Here is a 10,217-nt window from a genome sequence, read left to right as displayed (position 1 = left end):
ACTTTTTGTACTTAAAAACATTAAAAAAATAATAGAACCCCTAAGAGCATCATCATTAGTGAACCCCATCAAAAGGATTCACAAAGTATTTTTTTATTATTATTTTTTTTCTGTTTGATTTTTGTTTTTTTTTAAAAAAAATTTATTAATCGGACCAATCGCGGGCCGCCACGTGTCGTGGGGCCCGCGCTACAGTGATGATCCGGGTTCAGTGCAGTGAACTCAAAGAGACAGATTCATTGTTTTTGTTTATTTTAATTTTTTTTTTTTTTTGAAAACTGTATTAACTCCAGAACTCCTCGTGGAGTTCAGTGATGATGCCGATGCTCTAATAATATGGGTGTTTGCAATAATTATGTTCTAAGCAACCTTAAAAAAAAGACTGTTTTAAAAAGATTCACTTTCCCGTCACTGTAAAAATATAACACGACGCGCGACTACAGCGCGTGAAACAAAAACAGAGTTTTACTGCTTCTACCTCGAAATGAAACAAGAACTCAGAAGAAAAAAAAAACGGGTTGAAATGAATCAGAACAAAGTTCTTATGATCTCCAGAATCTGCTGAAGTCTCTCTATCTCGAGAGAGCTATTTCTCTTCCTCAGGTACCGATCTTACGTCTTCATTGATTGATTTGACATTCATCGTTTCTTTCCCCCAGTTCTCTTCTGCGTTAATTGATTGATTGATTGATGCCGACGTTTTCCCTTTCAGTTTTAGGGTTTCACAATTCGATGAACTCTAGATCCCAATGTTTCATCATTTCTCCAGAAAACCAAAACATGCATGCTGTTTTTCATAGAACTTAAGAGAGACAAATGAAACAATTAACTGTAGGATTGTGTTCTGTTGTAAAGCTGTAACATTTTATCATGAAAAAGGTTTAAACTTGATCCAACTATGTAACCTTTTTCTTTAACAATGTGCTCCCTTTTATGCAGTTCCTTTTGATGCATAATCAATAATGCAACAACAAGATGGTGATGAAGAACAACAAGATGACAGATTATGAAAACAATCTGTACAAAAAGCTCAAGAGCGGAAAGCTCGAGGTCAGAGTCTCCTACCGCACTTTCCTCTGTCCTTACTGCCCCAAGCAGAAGGTTGGTCTCTACATCGACATCCTTCAGCACGCTTCCGGAGTCGGTAACAGCAGCTCTAAGAAACGAAGTCTCACGGAGAAGGCTTGCCACCGCGCTCTCGCCAAGTACCTTCGTAAAGATCTTGCGGATTACGCTACGGCTACGGTCTCTAGGCGCTCAAAGGCCTTGGCATCGTTAACTGGCGATATTCCTCTAGCTTATGATGATGATCAGTTCGAGAAACTTGTGTGGCCTTGGAAAGGTAATCAATAAGGCCCTCATCTCTCTATTGTCATTCATGTTAGCATATTACTAATAGAAGTTGTATCTGTGTGTTGGGGTTAAGGTATTTTGGTTAATATACCAACAAAGATGGGACATGATGGTCTGTGTTGTACTGGGGAGAGTGGACCACAGCTTAAGGATGAACTGATCCGGAGAGGATTCAACCCTATTAGAGTTCGTACCGTGTGGGATTGTTTCGGTCATTCAGGAACCGGGATAGTTGAGTTTAACAGAGACTGGAATGGGCTCAACGATGCGTTGCTGTTCAAGAAGGCTTATCAAGAAGATGGTCATGGTAAAAAAGATTGGCTGAGTGGTGGTGGTGCTGCTGACTCTAGCCTTTACGCATGGCTTGCCAATGCTGATGATTATTATAGAGCTAACTATATAGGAGAGTACTTGCGGAAGATGGGTGACCTCAAAAGTATTTCTAGGTTCGCAGAGGAAGAGGCTAGGAAAGACAATAAGCTTGTGCAGCGTCTGAATGTAATCTCTGAGAACATACAGAGTCAGTTGAGGATGCTAGAGGAAAAATTCTCAAAGACTTCTATTACACTCAAGTGTGAGACTGAAGAAAAAGATAAGATTCTCCATGGTTACAATCAAGGTGAGCTTCAAGATCCACATCCCTATGTGTATTGCTTTTGTTTATGTTTTGTGTTTTGCATCTGAAGATCTCACGGGAAGACAACAAAGATCGACTGATCATTTCAATAGAATCTTTGCTGATCATGAAAAGCAAAAGGCGCAGCTGGAGTCTCAGATGAAGGAACTTCAAATTAGAGAATCTGTTTTGGCGAAACGTGACGCAGAGAATGAAACACAGAGGAAAATCATTGCAAAAGAGCTTGAACAGGTATATATATGCTAACGTCCTCATTTCCTTAAACCAAGATCCGGTTTTGCTTCTTTCCTTCTGAAATTTTTTTTTCCATTGCCATTATTTTCAGAGCGCCGCTAAATATAGTTACGTTCAACTAGTAGCCTTGGAACAACAAAAGGCCAGAGAGAAAGTTAAAAAAATGGCTGTTGATCACAAGGTCTGATCAAAAACACTTCCTTCTTCAAAAAAAAACTTTGCTCTTCTTAAGCTTTATGTGACAGGGTCCTGCCGTTGTTTTTAAACCATAGATGCAAAAGGAAAAGCTTCGTGAGAGAATCACTGCACTGGAAAGAGAGCTTGATCAGAAACAAGATCTTGAACTTGAGGTTGAACATCTGAAAAGACAGTTGGGCGTGATGAGGCACATGGAGTTGGACGGTGGTACTGAGATTGTGAACAAGGTGGAGACCTACCTCAGAGACCTTAGTGAGAAGGAAGGAGAGCTTGCACATGTAAACAAGTTTAATCAAGATCTTGTTGTACGGGAGCGGACGACCAATGATGAGCTTCAAGAAGCTAGAAGAGCACTGATCAGCGTATGTAGATTCTATTTCATACGAACAACGGTCTCATACATCTATTTCACTACTTGATTTTTTCCTCTAAATGGTTTTTCTTAATTTGATTGTAGAATTTGAGAGACATGAGATCGCATATTGGTGTAAGGAGAATGGGGGAGCTTGACACCAAACCTTTCATGGAAGCAATGAGAAGAAAGTATTGTCAAGAAGATCTAGAGGATTGGGCAGTTGAAATCATCCAGCTATGGGAAGAATATCTTAAGGATCCAGATTGGCATCCTTTCAAACGGATAAAGCTTGATGCTGCAGAAACTATAGTGGTACCTAAATAATATGCTTCTTAAGTGTTATTCATTTGCATGTGTATCCGCATATGGATGTTGGACTTGGCTAATGAATTGGTGCTTGGTAAAATCTTTGTCAGGAAGTGATAGATGAGGATGACGAGAAGTTGAGAACACTGAAGATTGAACTGGGGGATGATGCGTACCAAGCAGTGGCAAATGCATTGCAGGAGATAAACGAGTATAACCCGAGTGGAAGGTACGTCTCCTCGGAGCTGTGGAACTTTAGAGAAGAGAGGAAGGCTACGCTGGAGGAGGGTGTTACTTGTTTGCTGGAGCAATGGAATCAGGCAAAGCGTCATAAGCCTTAACACGTTATATTCGCATTTACCCACCAGGTACACATAACTGCCAGCTCCATATAACTTGTGCTTCTTTCGAAATTTGCTAATCTTAGGTCGTTTCTTTTGATGTTGCAGCAAACGGAGATTGGAAAAAAAACTTGTGCGCATGGAGGATGTCAAGAACTGCGAGGCGTTCTTGCCAAAGATGCCATGTTCAATAAGTGTCTGTCTTTGATGCACTCAGGGTCTTAGAATAGGGATTAGTTGTTAGAATATAAGGAACTTGGTTGGCGAATCGTTAAAATATTGTAGAAAAATAAGTAACAGATTGTTAGAAGCTTCTAAGCCTTACAGAAGGTCAATTCATTTGTGAAGAACAGCAAAATGTTTTCTTTGTAAGTATCACTAATAACCAACACTCCACTGTGTTATCTCACTTTATAAAAGAATCTCTAGAATTACATTCTGGACTGACCATCTTACACAGCATAATCAGTTTGAGATAAAAACAAGTACAGAAAAGCTAAACGTTGTTGAGTCATTTACAAAATGCCAAAGCAGAAAAAAAAAATGTAGGAGAAAGACGAGTCTATGCAGAAACTGAGTTTACAATTATTCTTGTTTTCATATGTACACCCACCACCCACCAATGCTTGCCTCCTTTTTACACTGAAACACCTGAATCAAGAGCTCTACCTCTGTTCATGTCTGGATCCTTAGGTGCTCCTCTCGCCTGATGTTTCCCTTGGTGCTGCGACCAATACCCGTATGCCTTCAACACTCTGTCTAGCAGTTCTTGTGGCACCGGCTCTCCTCTTCTTTGCTGCGGTGATATACTTGCTGTGTGGACCAGCGTCTTCCATTTGTCCTGTATAGAAAATCACATGTTCTTGCAACATTCAGTCACTGCGAGACTTGATATGTTTGTGATTAATGTTTTTTACCTTCAAGTCCACGTAGGTTCGGTGATCAGCATTCTCGAAAGCACGCAATTTCACATCACGCCATCTGTGTGTGATGAGATATATATCAACCATTATTAGCTTTTGAGTTTTGAACCACATGAAGCTAACTATATACCTTCCAGTCCCGAGTTCCTCAACTGCTTGTACGAGAGCTTCTACCTCTGTCACAGAGAAAGGTCTCCTGGCTCTGCGCTGGGCAAGCTCAGTACGCTTAGGTTTCTGGTTCAGTGGCACAATGGCAAGCGCCTTAACTTCCTCCAAGGCTGGGAGTGGAACAAGCGCTCTTGAGTCTGATGAAGGTTCATCAACAGATATCTCACTCTGATATGGGACTAACTCGAGTTTATTGTCCACAATACTCCCTGAATTAATCACATCATCTGCATTGGGAGAAGCCGCAGCAGACCTGGGAAGATCATCAAGAAGCGCTTTTGCTTAGGAATCTTCTGCGGGATTAAAGCAAATCCCGCAGCAGAACAATGACAAGTTAGTGAGTTTCTTTAGTACCGTTCACACAAGCTTGTCGGCTCTGTTGTTGGCACCACAGGATCTTTGGAACATAAAGGTATGGGACCATTGCTGGTACCACCAGGCTCCAAGGTGAACCCAAGGTTGCTTAGATTCTCTTCAGATGAGATCCCAGTCTGTGACAGAGTTCTCTTGTCATCTCTGACCTTCTTCCCATGTACCAATACCCCAACACGTATTCCACCGCTGAGTAAAACACTGACAGCCTCCATCACGGTCCTCTGTAACCAAAAGAGTCAAAAGATCACGATTAATACCTTAATGTCCACACACAAGAGAGCCAAGCATGTGCCAGAGAATGAAAGAAGATGAACATTGCAATGTACCTTGAGTGATCCTACTGTTGCAGTTTCTGGAACTTCAATAAAAAGCTCTGGAATCCTAAAGGACTTGATGCTTAGCTTTACTGCACCAGAGATTCAAAAAATGATTGAGAACCACAACAGCTAAGATAAGATAACTGAAGAATTGCAATAACTACCTGATTTTCGTTTCTCAGGTAACTTGGAAACACTTCCATTACTGAGTCCACCATCAGAAGTTACAACCGAGCTTCTGTCCGGTGATCTTCTCCTCTTATAGATGGTCTCATGTTTCCATGTGTTGTATCCATAACATGACTTTCTTTTGCGGTAAAGAGCCTTTATGCCAACATCTAGACACTCGTGAACCAAAAGTAAGAATAGGGCATAATAGCAAAAAATGAAGAAATGTATTTAGATACTTACCAGCTCTGTAGTGTCCAAAATCCTTGGAGACTTGTTTCGAGTATTTGGACTTTCTTATTCTTCTAATAGCTGGAGACTTATAAGACGTAAACTTATTGCTACATTTACGAGAACTATATAACTTTTCATCATCATCTCTAACTAGGTTAGTATGATTCCCATGTCTAGCAAGGGAACCATTAGGGATCATATTCACGCAAGATGGCGATTTCAGATCATCACCATCCACGCAGACTGGTTTAGGAAACTGCACATCTAATGCAGTTTTATCCTCTAAGTTGCAAGTGTTAGCGGTTAAGCCACCGGTTGCTTCTCTTTGTTCAAACCCAGGATTCACATTAACATCACCCGTCTCCCCATGAATCTTCTTGTGATCAGACATCGGAGGAGTTCGCTCCAAAATGCCGTCGTTATCAGGAAATAAGAAGCTGTTTACCACACACTTGTCGCTAGTGTTTTCATACGTAGGCATTGAAACAGAGTTTCCTTGGTCAGACGACTCAGATTTAAGAGGCTTGTCATGATCTTCTCGTTCAGTTTTGACTTCTTTGCCGAAATTCTCGTGAGCATTCCCTTCGAATGCATTGGAAGAGGCTGAGGAGCTCTGGCCTTCCTCTAGTATCTTTCCAGCTAGAGAAGCGAGCAAGTCCATTGCACACATCTGAGCGTCATCATTATCATCGGTTCTCTTGTTTTGAACCTTCCTCTGAAAAAATCAACCGAGAGTCATTCATGACACAGAGAGGTAACAAAGATGCAGAAGAGAATCAATGACGTGATCGTTTTTTTTTACCCTGCAAGAACGAGGAGCCCTGGGGATATTGGGGTAATCAAAGGCAACAGATACGCAGTCTAACTTCCTCTTGAACACCATCTCTCACATAAGCATAACACTGGCAAGACACACAAAAATTGACAATAAATACAAAGAATGAGCACAAACATTAAACCTTCAGAAGACCATCTCTCTAGCTGAAATGAATTAAGCATAATCAGAGACCAAAGTAACTTCACACACAAGAAGCCAAAAAAAAAAACTCTAATATAAACCTGAAAAAAAAGAAATTTAATTATATCAAAACTGGACACGAAAGCAGGCAGATCAGACACACAGATTCAAGAATCAGCCATAAGATTCAATCAGTAACCCAATTTACAGATCAGATCAACAACAACACAACCAAATCCGAGAGCCCTTGATCTAAGAACACGAGAGATGGATGGATCATGGGAATGCAAAAGAATACAATTGAGCAAGGGAAAAGATTAAAGACTCAAATGAGAGAATTAGCTTACACCTCCAATAAACAAAATCACATTCAAGCTGAAAAAAAAAAAAAAAACAAAGAGTAACCTGATCAGATCTCGATCAAATCGCCAAAATTTTGTCGACCCGTTAAAAAAAATCGGAACTTGCAATAAAAAATCACCAAAATCCACCTCAAAAACCTCAGAGTTAACAGATCGAATTAACCTCACCAGCTCCTTGATCACGATCAGGGACCGCTTCAATTACAGATTTGATGTTTTTGTATATGTATGTAAATAATGTACTACAAAAGAAGAAAAAAGAAGGGATCTGATCTATACAGAGAGTTGGAGATTCTGAGATTTAAGAAAAAGGAAGGATTTTTCGAGTTTCGAATTATGAATCGGTCTGTTTGTCCCTATAGAGCAAAGAAGGAAGAAGACGAAAACAGAACCAACAAAAAAAAAAAAGAAACTTTTTATATTCTCTTGAATAAATAAATAATAAAGAATTTTTATTTATTGACCACACAAATGACAATAGATCAGGCAGTTGGTGTAAACCGGTTAACCGGCTATTCCAATTTGTAGTAAAACTCTCTAAACCCCGCTACCTTCCGGTTAACCGGCTCATGAGGGTGACCCCTCACTCTCGGACCATTTCTTAAAGAAGATAGGTTTTGTCAGAGGAATCTTGATTTTAGAATCGGATAAAAAAACAATAAAATAGTGTTTTGTGATTGGTGTGGGGTCTGTCTTTTTAATACAACAAAAGTAGTCTCTCTCTCACTCCACCATGTGGTTGAGAAAGTCCATTAGCTTTGGTAATAATGTCGTCACGAGGTTCAGTAATCTGAGTGATAAAACATGAACGAACTCCTCGGTGATTTGTTTATATGTTTAGATGTGTAGATGCATGTGCTAATGTGGCTGAAATTAACGTGCTCTGTGCTTTTTAAGGTTGCATAATTGAGTATTTGCGTGTGAATGAATGATCATGTTCTTGTGTTGGATGCCCTGCTATTTTCTGTAGACTAATTAATATATTTTGGCTGATGTGAGAGCCAAAATGTGTTGATTTCTAATGTATATATGGTGTTGCCGACAAAAAAAAATGGTTAAAGTGTTCTCTTGCATAGTTATGGCCAGGTGTTGAATCGAATGTACTTTGTTTATACCTTCATGACCTACTAGATGTGTCTACTACGCCACGTGGATGGGGTGGTCGACCCTTTTGTAACCTTGGTGATTATGGGCCGCAAGACAATAGGCTAATGGGCCAGATCGGACCATTCGTTAATCAACTGCTAACAACATTTTAATCTCTAACAGACTGTTTTTATTTTCTTCTCAGTTTGTTTGAAACAGTATATACTAAAAAGCCTTACATCATCTAAATTTTCATTACTCAAGTCGCTTCGTACTTGGGATCAGAAGCTACGTAATGATAAGCAATTACCAAGGCGAAGATGGAGACGCCAAGAAAATTGACTATAAACCCCAAGTCTTGATCGTCGATCATCTGCACACCGACACAAACAACATTTGAGCAAAACAATTATTGTTTCATCAATAAACAACAAAACAGAATAAACAATTCTTTTGTAACACTAAACTGAGTCAGTGTTCTTCTTTTATCTAAGGAACACCCAGATCGTTCCATTTACTTAAAACATTTCATCAAACACAAACTTCACATAGAAAGAAAATGTGTTAACTACACTAAATTACATCGCAAATCATAACGGTAAACAACAACATACAGCTGAGCTCCATAAACACAACTAGAGCTAAATTCAAATGATCATTGCTTAGAGAACAAGTTGATTGATAAAAATGGCACAAAAAGCATGGAAAACAAATGATCCCAGTGGGCATCGAACCCACGAACTTTAGATTCGGAGTCTAACGCGATATCCACTCCGCTATGGGATCAAATTGCAGAAAAAGTTGAGACTCAAAACATGTAAAACCCAAAACGTGACACAATCCGAAAGGAGCCCTTGGCAGTTCTCTCTCGTCTACAGAGACGGATTCAAAGGACTTCACCATCACACAGAGAAACACACAAATTCAGACTGAGAAAGACAGAACAGAACAAAGTATTGAAACTCAGCAGGAACTCTCGATGTCTGTCCCAAGGGTTTCTTTATTTAACGCTTCACTAACCGGTTCAATTAAAAAGATTAAACCGCTTCATAATCCAAACACTCTGATAAAAGTGGGCCCATGGGCCCTAATAAGCTGTCACATAACCCACGTGACTAGCTGACGGTGCCGATCCGTTCTTCGCGCCCTCGGTTTGCTTCTTCCCCCCCACCACAGTGGCCCGATTAAATAAAATTATTACGAGTAACTAATTTGTGTTCTCTTCCAAACCCTAGATCTAACACCCTAGCCGTCAGATCAGATCAATGGGGAGATCTCTTCTCAACCGTTGGAGACAGCAATGGTGGATGTAGAAGAAGCGCATTTGTTGGGGTATCCAAAGATTATCGTATCCTCGACTAGGCTCTGTCTGTTTTTTTTTTCTCTCCTTCATCTTGATGGCCAATAATTCGAATATCCTCTAGCTATATTTTTTTTGTTATTTCGGTGGTGGTGGTGATGTGTGATTTGGTCGCGCGTACGGGTCGGCTCCAGCAACGGTACAAGGATGGTTCGCGTCTCATTGCCGGGTACTGTGTTCTTACACATGCCTTATATATTGTCTCTTTGGAGTTCATGCTTTGGTTCTGTAATGTGATTCTTTTATTCTACTTGAAGATTGTTGGGGGTTATATTGATCATGATTATACTTGCGTCGTGATATTGAATTGTCTTTGTATCGGATTCATGCTTTTGGTTTTACGAGAGATAGACAGATAAGAACAATATTATTATTAGTGAGTAAGATGTTGACATGCTTGGTCCTTGTTTCGATTTGGGGTTTTTATGACACGACATGCTGTCTTTAAATTTTGTTTTCGGTCGGAGATGGTGGAATATTTCTTAACAAGTTCAATGGCACGCGTTTTGTAGATGTATTCCGTTTAGGTATATAAAAGATGGTAACTCTGAATCTGGGAAAGTTGTTCAAGTGTTGATGATCAGCTCTTCTAGTGGACCTGGACTTTTGTTTCCCAAGGTATAAAGCAAATGCATTTTCTTCTCGCTTTTGATTCATCTTCCTTTGAAAACGAAGTGTTGGGAAAATTATCCAATATCGATGAGATGAAGATGGTATTAGACAACTAGAAAATTTAAGAAGAAGACTCTTAATATTTAGGAAAGGGTTTACTACAAAGATTTTGTTTTTGGAAACTCTCTCTTACAAATATTTTCTCTCTTTGTTTTTCTTGATTCTTGGAT

At 39.7% G+C, this 10,217-nt stretch overlaps 4 protein-coding genes and 1 non-coding gene across 5 annotated transcripts in view; 2 read left to right on the top strand and 3 right to left on the bottom strand.

Moving 5' to 3' along the window:
- The first annotated feature begins 493 nt into the window (after positions 1-493).
- Positions 494-3,815, top strand: LOC106295077 (factor of DNA methylation 3). The gene is made up of 9 exons (XM_013730853.1): positions 494-603; positions 940-1,342; positions 1,427-1,972; positions 2,040-2,221; positions 2,316-2,405; positions 2,497-2,784; positions 2,880-3,089; positions 3,194-3,451; positions 3,533-3,815. Exons 2-8 carry the CDS (start codon positions 976-978, stop codon positions 3,422-3,424), a joined length of 1,914 nt encoding a protein of 637 aa, XP_013586307.1. The 5' UTR covers positions 494-603; positions 940-975; the 3' UTR covers positions 3,425-3,451; positions 3,533-3,815.
- On the bottom strand, positions 3,804-7,318 carry LOC106295078 (telomere repeat-binding protein 3-like). The gene is made up of 9 exons (XM_013730854.1): positions 7,098-7,318; positions 6,412-6,511; positions 5,619-6,324; positions 5,372-5,545; positions 5,217-5,296; positions 4,870-5,111; positions 4,478-4,768; positions 4,342-4,405; positions 3,804-4,265 (listed from the first exon to the last, which is right to left on the bottom strand). Exons 2-9 carry the CDS (start codon positions 6,490-6,492, stop codon positions 4,062-4,064), a joined length of 1,842 nt encoding a protein of 613 aa, XP_013586308.1. The 5' UTR covers positions 6,493-6,511; positions 7,098-7,318; the 3' UTR covers positions 3,804-4,061.
- Positions 7,319-8,274: 956 nt separating this feature from the next.
- On the bottom strand, positions 8,275-8,388 carry LOC106294342 (dolichyl-diphosphooligosaccharide--protein glycosyltransferase subunit 4A-like). The gene has a single exon (XM_013729893.1). It carries the CDS (start codon positions 8,386-8,388, stop codon positions 8,275-8,277), a length of 114 nt encoding a protein of 37 aa, XP_013585347.1.
- Positions 8,389-8,728: 340 nt separating this feature from the next.
- On the bottom strand, positions 8,729-8,801 carry TRNAR-CCG. Its single transcript has one exon. It is a non-coding gene; the product is annotated as a tRNA-Arg (tRNA).
- Positions 8,802-9,120: 319 nt separating this feature from the next.
- Positions 9,121-10,217, top strand: part of LOC106296200 (nudix hydrolase 16, mitochondrial) — a 5,588-nt gene continuing 4,491 nt past the window's right edge. The window contains exons 1-2 of the mRNA XM_013732281.1: positions 9,121-9,544; positions 9,888-9,993. Coding sequence (XP_013587735.1) covers positions 9,474-9,544; positions 9,888-9,993 — 177 coding nt within the window. The 5' untranslated portion in view covers positions 9,121-9,473. The remainder of the gene's footprint in view (positions 9,545-9,887; positions 9,994-10,217) is intronic.

This window comes from Brassica oleracea, chromosome C5, assembly GCF_000695525.1.
Source record: "Brassica oleracea var. oleracea cultivar TO1000 chromosome C5, BOL, whole genome shotgun sequence".
NCBI lineage: Eukaryota > Viridiplantae > Streptophyta > Magnoliopsida > Brassicales > Brassicaceae > Brassica > Brassica oleracea.
This window is presented reverse-complemented; position numbering and strand designations above follow the sequence as displayed.